We start from the raw sequence: 24,787 nt of genomic DNA on the forward strand, positions 1-24,787 counted from the left end.
CATAAAACTTCTGAAATCTCTCAAATGCACTTAAGATCCCTACACATGAGTGACAGTTCACAGCAATCTGTCACGTGTGTGACTGATCGCACATGTGTGTGCAAATCACAGCAATTGGTCACAGGTCATTTTGAAATCCCAAGCAGTCTGGAGGATCACATGTGATTTGTGCTTGCAATATGGCTGCCTGGCTTGTTGGCAGCTATGTGTGGTAATATGGCTGTGACTCATGTCTGTAGTTTTGTTTCATTTTTCCCACATTGAGTAAGAACTTTAAATTAGAATTTATAGTTATTCAGGGACCCTGAATGACTCTGAGAAGTGAACTGGAGGCTAGAGTTGCCATTTATATTACGAAGTAATCCAAAATACAACCTCCAGTTATGTAGTGATTACCATTTTGAAGTTTGTGCAATAGAAGTAGAATTGATGGGACATTTACAGTAATAGTCACAATACAATAGGCTCCATCTGATGATTTTGAGTTAGTTATGAAATAATTACATTCATTATTAATGTTTTTAACTTCTAAATAGAATGACATATGTACTGTAATGTTAAGAGGACATTTTAGTTTAAATGTTCAGGACAAGTCTACTTCACAGCTATACTCAAGTCTCTTGTTTTTTCATACGATCCAACTCTCCATCATAACTTTATAACAAGAGTTCTGGTAATTAGTAGTGTTGTTATAAACAACATCTATATAGGCATATCGAGACTTCAACCAAATTGTGTAAATACATGCAATTAAACTGTAAGACCACTGTAAAACAGGAATTTAAGTCTAATAAATGGAAAAAAAATTGTACTTGGACACTGAAAAAGATTGCACAATCTACTTGGCATCACTGAAAAATTTAATGTATTCTATAAAGTAACCTACAGTTCACAAGAAAGAAATTTCAAAACAAGTCTAATAAATCATAATTCTCATTTATTTTAAATTGCTTTTTGCATGTATTTGTGAGGGTACAGAAATTAAGTGTAACTGCTGGTAAACACTGCAGTTCATTTTTCATATCAGTAGTGTTCATAATACTGATTTAAACTGCTTGACAAACTGCTCATGTCTGGCATGCTAAAGTGAGCCACCGATTGCTGGTAATACCACATGTGATGGATTCCTGTGATCCGTCCCCAATATATGGGGCCCTGTAATTCAGCAGAAGTGTTTTGACTAGTGGCTTATAGCTGTTCTATGATTAATTTGTTTATCATAGATGTGGTGCCAACTTTGTTGATTACACTTTTGTTTAATCAAAATATTTTTTGCCAATTTATATTCAGTACTGTGAACTACCACCAAAGAAAGTGATACTGAGAGATTTTCAAAATAACAAAGAACACAAACAAAGAACACACACAAAAAAGTTTCTGAGTTTACCTCTTCCAGTCCAGAACATCACTGAAGGGCATGACAAGTGAATCTGCACAAATCACCGGAACACAACCCGCTGCCATTGCCTCCAGGAGGGTTGGTTGTCCTAGTCTTGCACCACGTATCACCAAACAGAATTTAGATTGCTGTAACAGTATATTTGTATAGATACAACAAATTCGTACCTAGTAACTAAAAGTCAAATCAGCATTTATTTATAGCATGGTCAAAAGATGAAACAATCATGAAAATAGGGTGCAAAAGTCTTTCTGCACTTATATGGCATTGTTTTGATGTCTTGAGGATGACAGCAGACAGTCACTTAAACTAAAATGGACACTGTGATTCTGTAAATTAGATTAGAAATAATCTATCACTTGGGGTTGAGCAAAAGAGTCTTAAAGGGATAGGATGAAAACTTCTCTGTTTGGTAGTAAAAGAACTGTACTCTTTAGGTCATAAATGTACTTTTTTACCATGTAGTATCCTATTAGGTCAATGCACCATTAAGTACATGCCAGCTCTGAAGTGTGATTCTGAAAGGTCTGCAAAATATCCACCTACAGCTGCCATGAGTTCTTCACTGGACTCAAAATATTTTCCAGTCTCATTGTTTTTAATGTGGAAATAAGTGGATATCAGATATATCAAAATCTGATGAACAGTGTGGATGTTCCAAGAAGTCATACTTCAAATACTCCTCAATTTTCCTACCATAGGTCAGTGCACTGTCCTAATAAACAAAGATTTTATTTTCTCTTTTTGCAGTCTCAGCCTCTTCTTACCTATTTGTTCATCTAGTTTGCACGGAATATTATGTAAAATTTGACAGTTACTATTTTATCCTTTGCAACATAGTCAGTAAGACGAAATTGCATTCAGATCCCAGAAATGCTGGTCACAGTCATTCTGACAGACAAAAGGGGCTTTGCTTTTTTTGTGCACCAGTTCTCATCCATTTCTTTAATTGTTACTTCATTTCTAGTGTGAATGGGCGAGTCATAATGCCTCCTCTACATTAACAAATTGACTCCAAACCCAGTCTGACCCCTTTCTAAACTGTCCAGACAGTGCTGATAAATAAGTTTTAATTTCTGACTTTGGTCAATATTCAACATATTTAGCATTCTTCCTTGCGATAACCTATTTTACAATTAATTATCCATGAAAAATATACCACAGTCTTTCTTCTGATATACCTATGGTGCAGGTTATTTTATATCCTTTAATCGTCAATTATTTAATTCTAACAGGACTTGCACTCTACATTTTCATCTGTGACTGGAGTTCTGGGATGTCCTTTACATGCATCACACTCCAGATCAGGACAAGTACATCAAATTCAGCAATCTATTTCATAACTTTTGAAAATTGAAGAGCACATTCATTACAAATCACCTGTAACTCCTAATGAGTTTATATTGCCAGTAAACTGACCAAAACAGAATAAAAATATGACAGTATGGTATTAAAGTGTATCCATTTAGAAAATGCACACACACATTACATATATACAGGGTGTTTCAAAATTACACCACAAACTTCAAGGGGATGCAGATGGTATCTAGACAAACAAAATGAGGATAAGAACCTGTGTCCAGAAATGTTATCCAATGACGCTTCGGAGTGTCAAAGCTATAGAGACGGTGACTGTATATGTATGTATATAATGAGTGATTCTGTGATGATGATATGAACTTTCAGGGATGATGGAGAAGGATAAATGCATCACTTTGAGATAAGAGACCCTGGTCAAGGAAAGAACAAGTCAAAAGTTATAACAGAAATTGTTCTGATACCTCTGGCAGTGGAATACATGTACAGGTACTGTTTTTGCTTTGTAGGGTACCCAACGTTCGGAAGTGGTAGTATGCACCAAAAGAAGGGAAATAGTCTAGTATACAAGGGTTTTAAAATGCATACCTTAACAGCTAAGAGCAATTGTTTAATAAAGGAGATATATTTCACAGCAACGAAGATGAACAAGTACTCACAGGACTTAAGGTATGCATTTTAGAGGCTACTGGACATTTTTTCCTTGTTTTAGTCTGAACGTTGCCCACCCTACAATATTAGCAACAACAGTACTGGTACATGTATTCTACTGTCAGAGGTATCACTTATAATTTTCAACTAGTTCCTTTCAAGACCGGGGTCTCTTACGTCAAAGTGACACATTAATCCTTCTCCATTATTCCTGAAAGTTTCATGGAGCCACCCTGTGTACACATACATATAGATTACACGCACCAACGCCTATAACTTCAATGTTCCATAGCATTGTTCAATGACATTTCTGGACACGGGTTCTTATCCTCATTTCTACATCCCCTCGAAGTTTGTCAGTGTAACCTTACACACACACACACACACACACACACACACACACACACACACACACACAGAGGGAGAGAGAGAGAGAGAGAGAGAGAGAGAGAGAGACTCTTTAAAGAGCTTTATAAATAATAATATTAAATCAGATCAAATTCACAAGTCATACTATTGTGCACTGTGTAGCAATATAAAAACAAAATTTCTTTGCTTTAAATGCCATCTCTTTCCCAAACCAAAAATGTAACACCTTGTCTTCTTATAAGACAGTCAGAATACTATGCTAGCCATTTTAAGGGCTGCAAAGAAATAAGTTAAAAGACTTTTCAACCGAACAACCAATTCAGATGACAATATAGAATACCTACCATAAGAATAACCAGAATAGATGCAGGACCCCTCAAACAACACCAGACATGCTTCTATATCTGTGGCGTTAGTGTATCACAAACCTATCTTTTTATGATAATTCTCCACAACTAATTCAGAACTGACCTTAACACTGCTTTCATTTCATCTGAATATTTAGAGTACTCCACAAAATGATTTTTTTTATGTTTTGTTCTGTCTTAGTCACAGTCAGGCTTTAGAACTCTTCATAAAAATCAGTCTAGCATTTCTTTTGTAATGCTATACTCTCTCAGTATTTTCTCTCCCTCCCCCCCCCCCATCCCATCTCATCCCCCCCTCCCCCTCCCCCTCCCCCTCCCCTCCCCCTCCCCCCCAATGAGACTGGAGCCTACTTCTCTAAAATATTGCTAAGGCTAACTCTAAGCTTGAAAACCCCATCAGATCAATGGATCTTTCACTAACAGTGTCTTATCACTCTGTGAGCCTCATCATACCTAAACCATCATGAAAATACACAATAAAAGTTCTATGTGCACCTGAAGTGTATGCTGCAGACAGATGTAGTAGAATGACGCTATTGGCTGGAGCACGTTTGTTACCTGCACCCAGGTGCGAATCACCCCACCACCCACCTTCTTATGTGCACACCACTATAGCACAACAAAAGGTATGTTACTAAGACTGAGCTCTCAAAATTAACCTTAACATGTTACAAAAACAGTGCTATCCAGGCTCAAACAAATATTACAAAATTTCAGTAAAGATCACAATAAATACACACCCGAGGTCCTTTTAAGTTGACAATACGAGTGCTGCAGTTTCTTGATTTACATGGAAACCAATTGCAGAATCAGTTGTTCACCCACCCACAAACAATCATGTACTATCTCATAGCAAGCAAAGCATGGATTATGGGCATGTTAAAAGTCAAAGCAAGAGACAAGCAGTATTTAATTAAATCTCCATATAAATGGTGGCATAAACTGAAGTGACAAATATCTTGATGCTTTTACAATGTTCAGTTTAATTTTGAAGCTTCAGACTATCTGATTGAACAAGATACTCTTTTAAACACACTTTACGAATTGCAAAAAACTTTGAATTGTCATTTACACCTGGTATGGCGTGTGCTGACTATTTCATGGTATGTATCACCCACCTTGAAGCCTACACCAGCACGTAAGTTCTGAAGGGTATGTCTGATACCAGTCACAGTTAAGCAATCTATTAGAGAAGAGCTAGACTGTCTTGATTCTGGGTGTCATCTACCCCAGAACTGCAAGTGATTGGGTTACACCATTAGCTGTTATCAAGAAGATGAATGGATCTCTTCATTATGTGCAGACCTGAAGCCTAAACAAGGTGCTCAGTTCATAGTAAATTAATATCTAATTCCTACACTAGAAGAACTGTCGAAATTACCAGCAGGAAAACATTTTTCAAAGATATCCTGCACTGATACACATTTAAAGTTGCTGCTAGACAGTGTGTCACAAAACCCAGTTGGTTATGAACATACCTTTTCACTTATAAAAGTACCTGCACCACCAATTGGCATTGAATGCATATCACCAATTTTTGAAAGATACTTGGAGCAACTCACAGTGTTAGTGCCGGCCACAGAAAAGCTTTTCAAGAAGCAGAACATTCATGTCATGTCAAATGGGCCTTCTGAGTTGCTCCAGCTGAATAGGGAATGAGGGAATTGCAAACTGGCCTCCATAGTCTTGGAGTTGTGTCACTTCCTCAAAAGCGACATAGGATGAGGAATCTATTTCACTTTAGATACTTTTTGATATACTAAAGATACTGGTGATCTATTTTAAGTTTAACGAATAGTCACGGTAGTCTCATAAAATATTAAACACAGAACAGTATGTTATTATAATCATATTAACCAATAAGATGCATGCACCAATTTCTTCTTTGTTTCCATATGGAACTATGTGGTTTTTCGGTACCGGGGTAGTACTTATATATGAGTTCTGCCATTCTTTGTGAAGCCACCATAAATTAACACACTGGCACCTACTTCTACATTACTAAAAATCATTATAGAGCCAAAAACCATTTACAAATTAATAATGCTATGACACTTTATGTTTTATAAGAAGCACAAGTCAAATTGCCCTAATATGTCTCAGTACAATGATATATGTAGCAACGATTCCCTTGTACTTCACTCACATCTCCAGAATGGCAATACAAAATTATTCTCATATCTCCTTTCTATGTGAAGCACCTTGATTGTGAGAAAAGGATACAATTTGGGAAGTGCACATTCATTACACCACAAAAACATCAGGGAAACCTAATTTTCAATACATTTTTACCATGTAATTTCTTCCCAAATCCCGAAAAATATATTTCTGAATTCTTCCACCAATGGCACATGACTGCCACACACAAGTTACCTTTAGCTTCTTCTTGATTGCCTACCTGAGCTCAGTTTTAACATACATAAAAAATATTTATTTCCTGATTAAAAATGTAATAATATCCTGAGATAACACACATACATTTGCAAGAAGAATATATGAATCTGTATAAACTTCAATTTTCCTTCTTCTCTGTATGAAATGAAGTGTATTACAACTCTCAGTGGCAATTCCATCTCCTGTCAAATGATCACCTTGTCCATTTCCTTATGGCATCCTATGATAACACTGCAGATAACCAAAGGGCACCAATAGTCAGAAGCTCAAATTTACTCATTAGAAGAACTGCTGACACCCACATCCTTTCGAACTTGCTTATTGTATTTCTCTCTTTGTCTCCTCCTGCAATTTTTACCCCCAACACTAGTCTCCAATATAAAAATTGTGATCCCTTGCTGTCTCAGTATGTGCCCTATCAATCTATCCCCTCTTTTAGTCAAGTTATGTCACAAATTTCTTTTCTCCCCAATTCTGTTCAGCACTTCCTCATGGGTTGGGTGATCAACCCATCTGATCTTCAGCATTCTTGAGTAGCACCCCTTCTTGAAAGCCTCTATTCATTTCTTATCTGAACTGTTTATGATCCACATCTTACTTCCACATAAGGCTACACCCAGACAAATACCTTCAGAAAAGACTTCCTAACATTTAAATCTATATTCAGTGCTAACAAAATTCTCTTCTTCAGAAATGCTTTTCTTGCCATTGCTAGTCTACATTTTATATCCCCTCTGCTTCAGCCATCATCAGTTGTTTTACTGCCCAAATAGCAAAACTCATCCACTACTCTCAGTGTCTCATTTCCTAATCTAATTCCTTCAGCACCACCTGGTTTCATTCTACTATATTCCATTACCCTTCCAAGACACTGTCCATTCCATTCAGCTATTCTTCCATGTCTTTTTCTGTCTCTGACAGAATTAAAATGTCATTGGCAAACCTCAAAGTTTTCATTTCTTCTCCCTGAACTTTAATTTCTACTCCACATTTTTCTTTGGTTTCCTTTACTGCTTGCTCAATGTATAGATTTGACAACATAGGGGATAGGTTACTACCCTGCCTCACTCCCTTCTCAATCACTGCTTCCCTTCATGTCCATCAACTCTCATAACTGCTGTCTGGTTTCTGTATAAGTTGTATATAATCTTTCATTTCCTGTATTTTATCCCTGTTACTTTCAGAATATCAAATAGTGTATTCCTATTGACACTGTTAAAAGTTTTCTCCAGATGTACAAAAGCTATAAATTTAGGTTTGCCCTTCATTAACCTGTCTCCTAAGAGAAGTCGCATGGTCAGTACTGCTTCACATGTTCCTATGGTTCTTCAGCATCAAAACTGATATTCCCTGAGGTCAGCTTCAACCACTTTTTCCATTCTTCTATAGATATTTCATGTTACTATTTTGCAACCATGACTTATTAAACTGATAGTTTGGTAATTTTCACACCTGCCAGCACCTGCTTTCTTTGGAATTTGAAGTATTATATTCTTCTTGAAGTCTGAGGGTATTTCGCCTGTCTCGTACATTTTGCTCACCAGATGGAAGAGTTTTTTCATGTCTGCCAAGGCTATCAGTAGCTTAAACCGAATGTCGTCTACTCCTGGGGCCTTGTTTTGACTTAGATCTTTCAGTGCTGTCAAGTTGTTCTCGCAGTATCGTGTCTCCCATCTCATCTTTATCTATGTCTTCTTCCCTTTCTATATTGTTGCCTTCAAGATCATTTCTGTTGTGCAACCCCCCTATATATTCCTTTCACCTTTCTCTTCTTTGCTTGGTACTGAATTTCCATCTGACCTCTTGATATTCATACAGGTGCTTTTCTTTTCTCCAAACATCTCTCTTACTTTCCTAGAGGTAGTATCTATCTTTCCCCTAGAAATATATCCTTCTATGTCCTTACATTTGTCTCTAGCAATTTCTGCTTAGCCATTTTGCATTTTCTGACACTCTCATGTTTGCATTCCCTATCACTTGCTTCATTTGCTGCATTTTTGTATTTTCTCCCTTCATCAATTAAACTCACCATCTCCTGTGATATCCAAGGATTTCTATTAGGCCTCATCTTTTTACCTATTTGATCCTCTGTTTTCACTATTTTCTCTCACAAAACAACCCATTCATCATCTGCTGCATTCTTTTCCCCTTTTACAGTCAATCTTTGTCTGATGCTTCCTCTGAAATTCTTAACAATCTATGCCTCTTTCAACTCATTCATGTCCCATTTCCTTAATTTTCTACCCTTTTGCAATTTTTTTCATTTTTAATCTATACTTAAATCCAATAAATTGTGGTCAGAGTCCACAGCTACCCCTGGAAATATCTTACAGGTTAACAACTAGTTCTGAAATCTCTGTCTTACCATTATATAATCAATCTGAAACCTTCCGGAGTCTCCAGGTCTCTTCCACACACACTGCCTTCTTTCATGATTCTTAAACAAAGCGTTAGTGATTAAGTTATGCTCTGAGCAAAATTCTTCCTGGCACTTCCCCTTTCATTCCTTTCCTCCAGGCTATATTCACCTATTATTTTTCATTCTCTTCCTTTCCCTACTACCAAATTCCAGTCCACCATCATAATTCAATAATTTCCTTTATCTCATCATACATGTTTTCAATCACTTCAGCACCTGTGGAGCTCGTTGGCATATGAACTTGTACTACAGTGGTGGGTTTTGGCTTCATGTCTGTCTGAGATACAATAATGCACTCACTATGCCGTTTGAAGCAACTTACCTGCATTCCTACTTTCTTATTCATTATTAGACCTACTCCTGCTTTACCCCTATTTGATTTTGTATGTATAACCCTGCACTCATCTGACCATAGGACCTGTTCCTCCTGCAACTGAATTTCACTGTATCCAACTTCAACCTATCCATTTCCTTTTTTAAATTTTTTAACCCACCTGGTTGACTTGGGGATATTACAGTAGTACCAGAGATAACTGTGCTCAGATGCATATAAGCAAGTGTTCCATAAACTGAAGCAAAGTTTTGATTGTTCTTATATCATGCAAAGGCAGCACAGTTCTAATAAAGGTAAGTCAGGGCTAACAGGTTGCAAGATCACCGGCATATGATGTCCTGCCTCTCACAAACATACAGGGTGTTTCAAAAATGAACGGTATATTTGAAACGGCAATAAAAACTAAACGAGCAGCAATATAAATACACCGTTTGTTGCAATATGCTTGGGACAACAGTACATTTTCAGGCGGACAAACTTTCGAAATTACAGTATTTACAATTTTCAACAACAGATGGCGTTGCAAGTGATGTGAAAGATATAGAAGACAACGCAGTCTGTGGGTGCGCCATTCTGTACGTCGTCTTTCTGCTGTAAGCGTGTGCTGTTCACAACGTGCAAGTGTGCTGTAGACAACATGGTTTATTCCTTAGAACAGAGGATTTTTCTGGTGTTGGAATTCCACCGCCTAGAACACAGTGTTGTTGCAACAAGACGAAGTTTTCAACGGAGGTTTAATGTAACCAAAGGACCGAAAAGCGATACAATAAAGGATCTGTTTGAAAAATTTCAACGGACTGGGAACGTGACGGATGAATGTGCTGAAAAGGTAGGGTGACCGCATACGGCAACCACAGAGGGCAACGCGCAGCTAGTGCAGCAGGTGATCCAACAGCGGCCTCGGGTTTCCGTTCGCCGTGTTGCAGCTGCAGTCCAAATGACGCGAACGTCCACGTATCGTCTCATGCGCCAGAGTTTACACCTCTATCCATACAAAATTCAAACGCGGCAACCCCTCAGCGCCGCTACCATTGCTGCACGAGAGACATTCGCTAACGATATAGTGCACAGGATTGATGACGGCGATATGCATGTGGGCAGCATTTGGTTTACTGACGAAGCTTATTTTTACCTGGACGGCTTCGTCAATAAACAGAACTGGCGCATATGGGGAACCGAAAAGCCCCATGTTGCAGTCCCATCGTCCCTGCATCCTCAAAAAGTACTGGTCTGGGCCGCCAATTCTTCCAAAGGAATCATTGGCCGATTTTTCAGATCCAAAACGATTTCTGCATCACGCTATCTGGACATTCTTCGTGAATTTGTGGCGGTACAAACTGCCTTAGACGACACTGTGAACACCTCGTGGTTTATGCAAGATGGTGCCCGGCCACATCGCACAGCCGACGTCTTTAATTTCCTGAATGAATATTTCGATGATCGTGTGATTGCTTTGAGCTATCCGAAACATACAGGAGGCGGCGTGGATTGGCCTTCCTATTCGCCAGACATGAACCCCTGTGACTTCTTTCTGTGGGGACACTTGAAAGACCAGGTGTACCGCCAGAATCCAGAAACAATTGAACAGCTGAAGCAGTACATCTCATCTGCATGTGAAGCCATTCCACCAGACACGTTGTCAAAGGTTTTGGGTAATTTCATTCAGAGACTACGCCATATTATTGCTACGCATGGTGGATATGTGGAAAATATCGTACTATAGAGTTTCCCAGACTGCAGCGCCATCTGTTGTTGAAAATTGTAACTACTGTAATTTCGAAAGTTTGTCTGCCTGAAAATGTACTGTTGTCCCAAGCATATTGCAACAAACGGTGTATTTCTATCGCTGCTCGTTTAGTTTTTATTGCCATTTCAAATATACCGGACATTTTTGAAACACCCTGTAACAGCAGCTCTAACATAGGTACTAAAACACTTGAGCAACAAGTTTGTGTGGCCACCAATTTATAGAGTGGCTGAATATGCAATGTTGGCAGACCTGTTGATTAGCAAATGTAAAAGGAGATCCAGGAGGTACAGCACACAATGCAGCCAGCACCTGTCTGATCACAGTTTTAATGTAAAACTACTTTGGACCTCAGATTACTGCATATGACAAATAATGACAGGATTATGTAATGGATTCTTGGTGCTGTTGATAAACTTCACGAGTGGGTATGGGATCTACTGACTACAGAAATTGTTAAACTATGACAGCCTGGCTGGTTTTCAGACTTCGCATTCAGCATTAATCGTAGAGTGTACTTTCAGTGTAATAAACACCACACACTGTTATGCACAGGCGATAACACTATGAATTTGTCATTAGCACCTTTTCTGGGTGTATATACACTCCTGGTATATGCTGATAGTAACTGCTGATATTGCCTGCTGGCTTCTCTCTCGGGTTCTTCTGTTGATGTTTGTTTGATGAAAAACCAAAGACAAAAGCCAATAGGTAATTCATCAAAAAGTGGCCACAAAAGACTTAACAATTTTGTAACAGCTGATATGTCTCAGTATTGTTTATTTGCTGCCCCAGTCCATAAAAATCAAGATTTTTCTGCACAAGGAAATTCTTTTGCTTCAAAGACAGCAGTGGCAGGAATTATTATCAGATCAAAAAAGTAGTGACAGTTATAGCACACACCACAAAAATTTCATTGTAATCTATAAGGCACAAAGGTCCACATCATAAAAGATCACAAGCTACACCTAGCGCTATTTGGCCAACAGGAAACGTTTTTGAAAAACAGTTCTAAAGCTGAAGGAAACGGGCTTTTTATTGAGCATCCAACACTACACGCCAAGAGGGAACCACAAAAATGCCAATACCCTATCCCAATTACCCATGGGACAAGACCCAACCATTGATAAGGAAGAGGCAACATGTTTTCAATGAGATACAGGTCTGGGAAACAGTGAAGTCATTTATCTGCTTAACTCATGCATGACAATGAAGTTTTGGCTCAAGTGGTAAGTTTGTATAAACAGTTATGTCGTAATAATTCCTGTAATGAACTACTGTGTCCTTTCTACCAATTACAGTCCATCTGCCACAGAAGATTGGTGGCTAACAGTTTGCTTCATTTTGCTGTGTCGGAGACAGTGAAGATTATTCTTATGGTGAAGATAGCAGCATTCAGCTTCTTCACAACACCTTGAACATTTTTTCAATGATGTAAGCCTACTAAGGAGAGCTTATGACTAGTTCTTCTTCAATGCTCTCTTCTGTTCCCAATATCTCTTGAGCCCTGCTGATAATTTCTCATTCCTCGCCTGTGAAAGGGACTTCCAACGTTTAGGGACTCTAGGTGGCGGGGTCCAAGACTCTACCATAGCACAAAATTTGGAACAATCTCCTACCTCAGAGATCCCAGCCGAATTCAAGTCATTCAGTACTTCATTAAGCCACAGGCTTCCAGTCTTGTAGCTTTTAACCAATGAGAAGATCTTGGTAAGCCTATTGTCGTTCATTCATTGTAGGTGCCCATAGAACTTGAGCCTCCTACGTCGCATGCTGGTGTGGGCTGATTCTAAGCATTGGCACAGTTCAGAATTAGACTTCAATTGGTAGGTTTCATCTGGGAGCAATCTCGAGCCATGAATTTTTCTGAGAATATGTCTTTCGGCATTCTCCAGATCATCCATCATGCCTTTTCTATTCATCAAGAGGGTCTCTGTGGCATACAGAAACTGTGGTCTGACAGCAGTTCTGTAATGGCAGACCTTAGCATTCTTCAAAATGCACTTCATGTTGTACAGATTGTGGAACAGATGGTGTTGTGGGTTGGCAGGAGAGCCAACACCGTATTATTAGAGGAAGCCGAAAGGCACGCGTTTTAGCTCACGCAGGCTGGCGTGAGGTCTGGAACAGGACAAGGAAATTAGACTTTAGAAAAACAGACGTAGCTGGTGGAATACTTAACTTTAATCCATAAATGATGAGCGTCGCTCTTGACGGTACATGTTTTACAGTATCAACTGGTAATGGCGCCTTGCTAGGTCGTAGCAAATGACGTAGCTGAAGGTTATGCTAACTATCGTCTCAGCAAATGAGAGCGTATTTTGTCAGTGAATCATCGCTAGCAAAGCCGGTCGTACAACTGAGGCGAGTGCTAGGAAGTCTCTCTAGACCTGCCGTGTGGTGGCGCTCGGTCTGCAATCACTGATAGTGGCGACACGTGGGTCCGACGTATACTAACGGACCGCGGCCGATTTAAAGGCTACCACCTAGCAAGTGTGGTGTCTGGCGGTGACACCACAGATGGTATGCTTTGCGCTGAGTTTGTTATGCCTTCTTAAGGTGGAGGTTCTGTCTCTACCATTGAGGTGGACCCATTCACCAAGATAAAAGCCGATTGACCCTCCCAATGGTTCCATGTATAGTTGTCAAAGGGGTGTTACTGGAGTGCCAGTTCTCAAGGTAATTGTCATACGATATTTGTAACACTGACTTCACAGCTCTCTCCTGCAGGGTTTGGGCAGCAATGGCAGCATCCTTAGAGTTGTTGGTTAGGATTGCAATGTCATCTGCGAAAGCAAGGCACCTTATCTTGATTCTTCAGGTTCTGGCTCCAATGGTAACTGGTTTGATTCCTAGATTCCTCAACATACATTCCCAGGTTTTGATGACTTTATCAAGCACCTAAACAGAATGGGTGATAGACCATCACACTGTCGTACTCCCATTTTAATGTTGAAACTCTGAGATACTTCTCCTTTGAACTTCACCTTAGAGGTTGTATCTGTGAGAGTCTATTTGATGAGGAACAGATGAGGGTGTGTGTGTGTGTGTGCGCGTGTGTGTGCGTGTGCGTGTTGTAATCCCCACCTTGTTGTTGGAGTACTACGAAGAATGTTCGGTGATCGATGGAATCATAAGCTTTTGTAAAGTCGACGAAAACCACAATGATGTTCATACTCTTCTTTTGTTTCAATTGGTGAATAGTTTTCAGATTGAACATCTGCTCAGTACAGGAACTTCCACATTGAAATCCTCCTTGATATTCACCAACTGATTGATCACATTGACTTTCTACATTGTCCAGTACAATCTTGGAGAGCACCTTGTATCCTATTGGAAGCAGGAAATTCCCCAGTAGTTGTTGGCATCACGGCGATCACCTTTCTTATGTAAAGGGTGTATAGCAGCTGATTTCCAGTGATCAGGGATCCTGCCAGTCTCCCAACAGTCGACCAGGGCCTCCGTGATCATATTTCCACCTGCTTTCACATCTTATGCAATGATGTCACCTTCCTCGGGTGCCTTGCAGTTCCTAAGATGGTTGATGGCATTAGCAACTTGCTGTACAGTTGGTGGATTAGATGGTAGGTGTATCCTGAGGATCTTCAACAGGCTGTCTTTCCATGAGCTCTTCACAATTAAGCAATTGTTCAAAATGGTTTACCAAAAGTCCCACGTTTCGTGGTTGTTAGTGATCAGCCCCTGGCCATATTCTTAAAGTGAAGACATTGTGGTTTATACCCTGAGAGTTCCTTTTTGAAAGCCTGATAAAAGTTTCTGGTGTTGTACATTTTAAATTCTTCATCCAACTTTACCAGTCTTGATCAATGGTAGGATCTCTTCACATGCCTGATGGTCTTGCTTGTCAGTTTCTGCACCATGGTGAAATTCTCCCAGTCTTATTGTCATTTAGTCGAGTTCTCCTTCGAGGTTGCCCAAAGTTATTGGTAGCCTCGCTTACACTGGACCGCAGTTGGTTCCAGTCTTTCATTTCTTTTTGCATGATGTCAGTTTTAAAGCATTCTTTATTCTCTGTAAAGGACTGGGAATCAATCCTTGGTGGAATGCTGGTAGGAGGTACCTTTTGATTAGGTAGTAGTCTGATCTTTATTTGTGTGAAGAAATGGCCAGTGTCATCATTCCATTTGCATACTCTGACATTCATGATCTCTTTTCTACTCTTTACACTGATTGCAACATTATCAATCTGAAACGATCCAACAGCAGTGTTTGGTGAATGCCAAGAGGTCTGGTATCTTGCCTTTCTAGGGAATACTGTGGACATGATCTTCAACTGATACAACCTACACAGTTCAATTAAGCCTTTGCCATCAGCATTTGTTTGTCTATGTGTTGTGTAAGGCTCCAGTATGTCTTGGTATTGTCGTTCTTTCCCCAGTTGAACACTGAAGTCACCTACCAGTAGTTTGATGTGGTAATCGGGGATCTCACTAATCTCATTGTCTAGCATCTGCCAGAAACTTATATTTCCAACAAAGCTTTTCATCTGCCATCAGTCCTAAGAACTTAACACAGTTGGCTTCACTGACTTTTGGGCCATCTTGGTACAACAAAACTTTGGTTTTACAAAAGTTCCATAGTACAAATTGGATGTATGCATTTATTTATTTATTTAATTTTTTTTTCAGTTGAGTCTTAATCCATTCTCTGAAAGTCATATGCAGACGATAGCAGCTATCTTATTAGTTATAGCACTTTCATTCCATTCCATGTTTTTCAAAATAACACCTATGTCATCTGAAAATAAGATTTTTTTTAACAATTGTCATGTTTAATGGTAGATCACTAATACATGAGCACTGTTCAAAAATATCATACTTTAATTTATAAAATAAAGTTGTTGAGATACAATTGTCTGACACTAGTCACCTTCACAGTAGTTCCGTTCAGCTTCTACATACCTCTCCCAGTTCTGCTGCCACTGCTGGAAGCATCACTGGAAACCTTCTTTTGGTATGGTGCACAGCTGCTCTGTTGAATTCTGCATAATGTTTCCCTGTTCTGAAATCTGGTCCCTTTCAGAATCTTTTTCATTTAAGGGGAAAAGCCAGAAGTCACTTAGTGGTAGGCCAGAGGAATAGGGAGGCTAACAAACTACAGCCACATTGTACACTCCTGGAAATTGAAATAAGAACACCGTGAATTCATTGTCCCAGGAAGGGGAAACTTTATTGACACATTCCTGGGGTCAGATACATCACATGATCACACTGACAGAACCACAGGCACATAGACACAGGCAACAGAGCATGCACAATGTCGGCACTAGTACAGTGTATATCCACCTTTCGCAGCAATGCAGGCTGCTATTCTCCCATGGAGACGATCGTAGAGATGCTGGATGTAGTCCTGTGGAACGGCTTGCCATGCCATTTCCACCTGGCGCCTCAGTTGGACCAGCGTTCGTGCTGGACGTGCAGACCGCGTGAGACGACGCTTCATCCAGTCCCAAACATGCTCAGTGGGGGACAGATCCGGAGATCTTGCTGGCCAGGGTAGTTGACGTACACCTTCTAGAGCACGTTGGGTGGCACGGGATACATGCGGACGTGCATTGTCCTGTTGGAACAGCAAGTTCCCTTGCCGGTCTAGGAATGGTAGAACGATGGGTTCGATGACGGTTTGGATGTACCGTGCACTATTCAGTGTCCCCTCGACGATCACCAGTGGTGTACGGCCAGTGTAGGAGATCGCTCCCCACACCATGATGCCGGGTGTTGGCCCTGTGTGCCTCGGTCGTATGCAGTCCTGATTGTGGCGCTCACCTGCACGGCGCCAAACACGCATACGACCATCATTGGCACCAAGGCAGAAGCGACTCTCATCGCTGAAGACGACACGTCTCCATTCGTCCCTCCATTCACGCCTGTCGCGACACCACTGGAGGCGGGCTGCACGATGTTGGGGCGTGAGCGGAAGACGGCCTAAAGGTGTGCGGGACCGTAGCCCAGCTTCATGGAGACGGTTGCGAATGGTCCTCGCCGATACCCCAGGAGCAACAGTGTCCCTAATTTGCTGGGAAGTGGCGGTGCGGTCCCCTACGGCACTGCGTAGGATCCTACGGTCTTGGCGTGCATCCGTGCGTCGCTGCGGTCCGGTCCCAGGTCGACGGGCACGTGCACCTTCCGCCGACCACTGGCGACAACATCGATGTACTGTGGAGACCTCACGCCCCACGTGTTGAGCAATTCGGCGGTACGTCCACCCGGCCTCCCGCATGCCCACTATACGCCCTCGCTCAAAGTCCGTCAACTGCACATACGGTTCACGTCCACGCTGTCGCGGCATGTTACCAGTGTTAAAGACTGCGATGGAGCTCCGTATGCCACGGCAAACTGGCTGACACTGACGACGGCGGTGCACAAATGCTGCGCAGCTAGCGCCATTCGACGGCCAACACCGCGGTTCCTGGTGTGTCCGCTGTGCCGTGCTTGTGATCATTGCTTGTACAGCCCTCTCGCAGTGTCCGGAGCAAGTATGGTGGGTCTGACACACCGGTGTCAATGTGTTCTTTTTTCCATTTCCAGGAGTGTATTTGACCAAAAAAATTCAGAATTAATTGAGAACAATGAGCAGGTGCGTTATCATGGTGACTGTGCCAACTGCCCACTACCCACAGTCTGGCCATTTACATCTCACTGCTTCACGAAGGCAATGCAGAAGCTCTTCGTAGTACTCCTTACTGACATCAGTACTATCTGGGGCATACTCATGATGGACTATGCCATTGGAGTCAAAAAAGATAGTCAGCAAGAGTTTCACATTGCTGTGGACCAACCTCACTCTTTTGGGTCTTAAGGATTATGGCTGCTTCCATTCCAATGACTGGAACTTTGTTTCTGGGTCATACCTATAAACTCAGGACCCATCACTAGTTATCACTGTGTCAAGAAAGTTGGGATTACAGTTCACATTATCCAGGATGTCCAGTGTGATCTCTGAATGAGACTGCTTCTGCTCATTTGTTAGCACCTTTGGCACAAATTTGTGAGAGATCCTCCTCAGACCCAAATGCTCTGTCAAAATGGAATTAATGGATCCAGCAACAATTTTAACCTCATCTGCAAGTTCTTGATTGTGATGTGTCTATACTGCATCACCAGGGTCCTTAAGTGATCAATAACAACCTCATCTGCAGAGTCTGAGGGCCCACTTGAACGTGCTTCACTCTTCACTGATGAGCAGTCTGTGAAGTACCAGTTGCTTTATTGCCAAACACTTGTTGAATCTTGGATACTGTTTCAACTTGAGAATCACCAAAACGAAATTTGATGCAATAAAGTTGTTTCACTTTTTCTGTCATTTTTCTGACAACACAAAATCCAATGACCACCACTAAAACCTAAACGTCATGTGGCTAGGGCCTCCCGTTGGGTAGACCATTCGCCGGGTGCAAGTCTTGGGATTTGACACCACTTCAGCGACTTGCGCGTCAATGGGGATGAAATGACGATGATTAGGACAACACAACACCCAGTCCCTGAGCGGAGAAAATCTCCGACCCAGCCAGGAATGGAACCCGGGCCCTTAGGATTGACATTCTGACGCGCTGACCACTCAGCTGTCGGGGGCAGACCTGACCCCCACTTACACATGTTCACTTGTCAATGGCTAGCTACAACTAGTTGTTTCTGCAGGCATTAAAAAATAAAATCACGCATCCACATTACATATGCGTAATATATCTGTGTGTGTGTGTGTGTGTGTGTGTGTGTGTGTGTGTGTGAGAGAGAGAGAGAGAGAGAGAGAGAGAGAGAGAGAGAGAGAGAGTGAGCCCTGATACCACTGTCGGTTTAAACAACAAAAAATAATGTCTAATACCTCTATAACAGCCATCATATATCAGGAAAAGCAACTGGCCCAGAACATGTCCATTCAGCATAATAACTTATGTTGATCATTACTCAACAGTTCATGGAACAATAACTACTTTATTAAAACTTAATCATCAGCAGTTGGGTACATTATTTTGTAACAGCACCTACATTCAGACTAGTAGATATCAGAGTTCTGACTAATCATAAGTAACTACTTTTCTGTTTATTAAATTTAAAGCAAATGAACTTATTGAAGTAGTACTTCACCCCTAGACTAACAGAGAGAGAGCCAGCATCACAACTGGGGTCTCAGGTCCAGGATATAGTTAGCCATGCAACTAGACCTGAAGGCTAGGTTGACGAGGTAACGAGGACAAGTTAAGAGTTGCACTGAAAATTCATTCAGTTACGCATGAACACGAGTCTGTCAGTGCAGCAGCAGAGCCACACTGCAGTCTTCGCCAGCATGCCACAGCAGCCACATGCCATGGTCTTCACCAGCATGCCTTAGCAGCCACACGACAAGCTTTCATGAATAGCAAGCAGAAAGCAGAGTCTAAACCACAAAGATCCTCTGTTTTCCAGCATGCCACCAAACCTGTCATGACACATTAGCTGCCACTAACAGTATGCGCCACAGCAGCCACAGACCAAAAGTTAAGTGACAGCAGCATTCGGGTTTGCCTTGTCATCACAGTTTGTTAGTAATGCTTGATGGAATAAAGAAGTCCCCGAGTCAGAGTGGGCCTAAACAGTTAGGGAGCAATATGGGGATTAGTTGTAAATCTGGGGGGAACATTTGTGAATTTGCAGCTGCCGGGCCTTTTCTTGCACAGATGTAGTTTATTATGGAGAAGTTGGGAGGATTAGAGGAAGTAGAGAGCCCAAATGAGGGAATCGGAAATCATATTAAAACTGAAAATGACATGACTCAAAGGCTTTTATTGGGGATTAGTGAGAAAGTAGGTGAGGTGGGTAAGAATCTGACACACCAGATTAGTATGGTAGAGAAGGATTTGAAGGAGAGGATGGATGCTGTGCAGATAGAGTTCACAGAGCAGGTTAAAGGAACTGAATTCATACTGAAGATAGTGTAGATAAGGTGAGACTGGGACTGAAGAAGGGAGCTGAGGTCAGGACAAAAGAAACCGAGTCTGCCAGGGCCACACTGAGTAATGTAGCTATGAATAGAGGGGAGACAGTGGCTATGCAGCTTAAGGTGAGCCCTAAAATTAAACATTCAACAGAGAAAATAAGTACCATGTGGTTGATTTCTTAGCCTCGCGCAAAGATTGCTTCATAGAAGGAATAACTGACGAGGTGAAAGTGAAGTTCATTAAATGGCAGCAAGACGAAAATGCAGAAACATGAGTGAACCAGAATGCAGGTGCAGTCAGTGATTTTGCCATGTTTGGGGCACTTATGCTCAGCAAGTACTGGGATGTTAGGAAGCAGATACAACTGTAGAATGCTTTCCTCAATAGTCCAAGCTACAGTAATCAGGGTAGCTTGTATGAATTTTGTGAAGCAGAGCTGCAAAAGTCAGTGCATCTAGATAAACCACCGGGCACTCTTGTGGAAATCTCTACTCTTAAGAGACAGCTGTCTGACCACTTCAGTTGGATGTAATTGACAGCCCCATGGAAGAATAGGTGATACCATGAGTTATCGCAATAAGGGCACGGGTAGTGAAAGAAGCTTTGCAAACACTAAAAGAGACAGAACTCGGCATGAAGTACAAAACACTGATAGGAAGCACACTAGTGTAATGTTAAAAGCCTACAGCAGGGCTTAACAACTGGCTGGTTTTGAGCGCGAGTACTCACGTCTGCTCAGGCACGTGCTCGCGAGCAGGTGCAAGGTCGCGGAGTAGGGAGAGAGGGGAGGGAGGGGAAATACGCGCGCACGTTTGAACGTGATCTTGCGTTCTTAGCAGATTTAACTAGCCATCTGAATGCTTTGAACATTTTACTACAAGGTAAAGATCCGCTAATTACTCATTTCATAGATCGAATACAAGCTTTTAAAATGAAATTGACACTTTGGGTGAGTCAGAGGGAAACAGGAAACCTAGCTCATTTTCCTAAATTATCATCCATGCAAGATGTTCACAAAGACTGTGAACGTTATTCACATAGTTTAGTTGATCAGTGCTTTCAAGATCTGACAGCACTAGACAGTGATTTTGATCTGTTCTCTCCATATTCAGCGAATATTTAAAAGATTCGTCCTGAGCTGCAGCAAGAAATTATTGACCTGCAGTGTGACAGAGAATACAGAGACAAATTTCAGAACAAGAAAAACATTTTGGAATTCTACAGACACTTCCCTCAGGATAGATTTCCTCGTTTGCACAAACTGGCAGCTACAATAATACCAATGTTGGGTTCCACATATGTTTGTGAACAACTGTTCTCTGCAATGAAATGTAACAAGACGCGCCTGAGAAACGCATGTCTGATCGAAATTTAAACTGCACGCTGCGCCTAAAATGCACAAGAACAATTACTCCGAACATAGATGCAATTGTAAAGGGCAAAAAGTACAAGATAACCGAGAATCCCACACTTCAGTGACACCTTTTATTGTGTAACAGTTCACAAATTAATGCGAATGTAGAGGCATACACTAAGCTAATAAAATTATGTGGCATGTGTACATCTTCCTTTACTTGTTTCATTTGTCGCAGTAATAATTCGTGAGTGATATCCCTGCAGGTGGCCGCGGATTTACATTGACTGGCGGCAGCTGTTGTGTGCCCCACATGACTTTCCCCACTCCCCGCTCTGGTCCGGTAGTGGGGGTAGCGTGCTCCCGCTGCTCCGTGCTCGCGCCTTGCTGCTCACAGCTTGCTCCGCGAGCACGTATGTTGTGAAGCCCTGGCCTACAGCATAATCTGAACAATCGTGGAAATCAGTTTAATTGGGATAGACCGGCTGACAATAGACAAGGCAGCAAAGACCATATAATAGGGAATCAGCAGCAACAGTAGCCAGAAAAGTAAATGTTCTCCCTACTGTGGTTCATGAATGGAGGGAAATGTGACTTGGTGATGAATCCAGGATTGAAGGAGGTTATGAAAATTATAGTTTAAGTAATAGTGATTTAAGGGAGGCTGGAGTGTTTCACATGGAGGCTGCACTCAGAAACATTGAGTAGTGGGGAGGCTGATGGCAGCATTAACAAAGTCAGAGAAGGAAATGGAGAGCGAATGATGCTTCTATTGATCCTAATTTAAATTATTTGTTTCATCAAGAAGCTTGTGGGGAAGACTGTATCAGTTTGGCAACACCACTGCCGAATGATCAGAGTGTAGTATTGTGTTTGGCAGAAGATGGCTAAAGCAATATTAATGTTTATGAGGAATGAGCTGAGGTAATTCCAGAAGTAATTTATGCACCTAGCATGCAAGAAACTGAACCTGTCGCAGCTTAATTAAAAGTCAGGCTCACAGTAAGCCTCGTGTGTACAAACAGTCCATTTACTGATAAGCAGGAGCCTGTAGTAAATTCTGATACAGGCACAATGAGTGGCATACTGGGGTCTGATCAACTTGGAGGTGATTTAAATAGTACAGATTGCTGGAACAATGTGAGAATGTTAGTCACTGTTGACAATGAGCAACAAACTGCTGTCAGGGATCTATATTTTGATTGGCTCAGTAAGGAAGAGTGCAATTTTGAACCAAATGATTATGTCACACAGGCCAGAATGATTAGTTTGTTGTCACCACAAACACTAGTAATAAAGAAATTTAGCATTGCAAGGAAGCTGCACAGTTTGAGCAAGAGTCAGACTGCATTCTGGGCTGCTTCTGATGAAATATTTTGTAATGATAAGATGTTGAACCTCCTAAGGTATCTTAGGTGAATACTCTGTAGATAGTTTTGAGGGGATTGAAAGAGATTCATTGGCTGAAACAGCCAATGTGTGGAGGAAGTTCAGCCCCTCAAAAATGTTGTTATTACTAATGATGAAGTTGCACATTGCCTTGTCAATTCTGAGAGCTATATATGTTGTGCCTCGGAATCTGTTTTAAATAATGTTAAAGATGAGGACACTGTAATGTATTCTGAGTCTAGTGTGAAAATTAAAACAGCTACTGGGAACTACAGTAGGCCAATCAAATACAAAGTCATCTTCGAAGTTAAAATTCATGGTATAATTTATGTAAATGGATTTCTCATTGTGCCTCACTTGTGTACAAATATTTTGGTGGGAACAGGTTTCCTAGCCAAATTGTGTGCAATACCTGGTTTGACCAAAGTTTCATTAAACTGAATGCTGGAGCAAACAGAAAGCATGTGAAAGTTAAAAACTCACTTGCTGGAGATAAAATGGCGGCAAGTTTATGTATAGATAACAGTGTGAGTGAAACAGATGTGCTTAGTAGTGTTAAGGAAATGTGGACAATACCAAAGGTTTGACTAAGGAATATAACAGAAGTGAGATTGTATATCCAGTAAGGAGCAATAGCCTATGATATGTTTGCACGATGGACATTTATATTAATATTATGAGAAGGAAAGTTGCTACTCACCATATAGCAGAGATGCTGAGTCCCACATAGGCACAACAAAAAGACTTCCACAATTAAAGCTTTCGGCCATTGGCCTTCATCTACAACACACACACACACACACACACACACACACACACACACACACACACAACGACTGCAGTCTCAGGCAACTGAAACCACACTGCAAGCAGCAGCAGCACTTGTGCATGATGGGAGTGGCAACTGGGTGGGGGTAACGAGACAACTGGGGTTGGGAGGGGGAGGCATAGGGGTGGGGGGTGGTGGACAGTGAAGTGCTGCAGGTTAGACGGAGGGCAGGGGAGGGGTGGGGAGGGGGGCAAAGAAGTGGGAAAGGAGAGAAATAAAAAGACTGGGTGTGGTGGTGGAATGACAGATGTGTAGTGCTGGAATGGGAACAGAGAAGAGGCTGGATGGGTGAGGACAGTGTGTAGGTTTGGTGGACAGTGGAATACCACTGTGGGAGGGGTGGGAAGGATAGTGGGCAGGGCCTCATCTTTCCAGTCTCCCATCACCTCCCAAAGTCCCACCGTCCAGCCATAGAGGAGCATTCCCCTCATAACTCGGTACCACCCAGGACTGGAACAACTGAATTACATTCTCTACAAGGGTTTTGATTTCCTCTCGTCGTGCCCTGAAATGAGAAATGTCCCACCCACTATCCTTCCCACACTGCCCACAGTGATATTCTGGTGTCCACCGAACCTACACAATATACTCAGCCATCCTTACACAACCCCTGCTCCCAATCCCTTACCTCATGGCTCATACCCCTGCAATAGACCTAGATGCAAGACCTGTCCCTTACACCCCCCCCCCCCCCACCACCACCACCACCACCACCACCACCACCTACTCCAGTCCAGTCACTAACATCACCTATCCCATCAAAGGCAGGGCTACCTGTGAAACCAGTCATGTGGTCTCCAAGCTAAGCTGCAACCATTGTGCTGCATTCTATGTAAGCATGACAACCAACAAGCTGTATGTCCGCATGAGTGGCCACCGACAATCTGTGGCCAAGAAACAAGTGGACCACACTGTTGCTGAACATGCTGCCAAACATGATATCCTTCATTTCAATGACTGCTTCACAGCCTGTGCCATACGGATCTTTCCCACCAACACCAGCTTTCCTGAATTGCGCAGGTGGGAACTTTCCCTGCAATACATCCTACATTCCCATAACCCTCCTGGACTCAACCTTCATTAGTCACTGTACACTCACCCATCCAGCCCCTTCTCTGTTCCCATTCCAGCACTCCACAGTCGCCATTCCACCACCTCACCCAGTCTCTTTATTTCTCTCCTTTTCCACTTCTTTGCCTCCCCCCCCCCCCCCCTGTCCTGCCCTCCATCTAACCTGCAGCACTTCACTGCCCGCCACCCCCACCATACTATCCCTCCCCCT

General features: G+C 41.8%; 1 protein-coding gene across 1 annotated transcript in view; it reads right to left on the reverse strand.

Moving 5' to 3' along the window:
* Positions 1-24,787, reverse strand: part of LOC126471436 (exostosin-2) — a 107,984-nt gene that overhangs the window by 49,044 nt on the left and 34,153 nt on the right. Inside the window, exon 4 of the mRNA XM_050099597.1 lies at positions 1,388-1,527. Within this exon, the coding sequence (XP_049955554.1) occupies positions 1,388-1,527 (140 nt within the window). The remainder of the gene's footprint in view (positions 1-1,387; positions 1,528-24,787) is intronic.

The sequence above is a fragment of the Schistocerca serialis genome, chromosome 3 (genome assembly GCF_023864345.2).
Source record: "Schistocerca serialis cubense isolate TAMUIC-IGC-003099 chromosome 3, iqSchSeri2.2, whole genome shotgun sequence".
In the NCBI taxonomy this organism is placed as follows: domain Eukaryota; kingdom Metazoa; phylum Arthropoda; class Insecta; order Orthoptera; family Acrididae; genus Schistocerca; species Schistocerca serialis.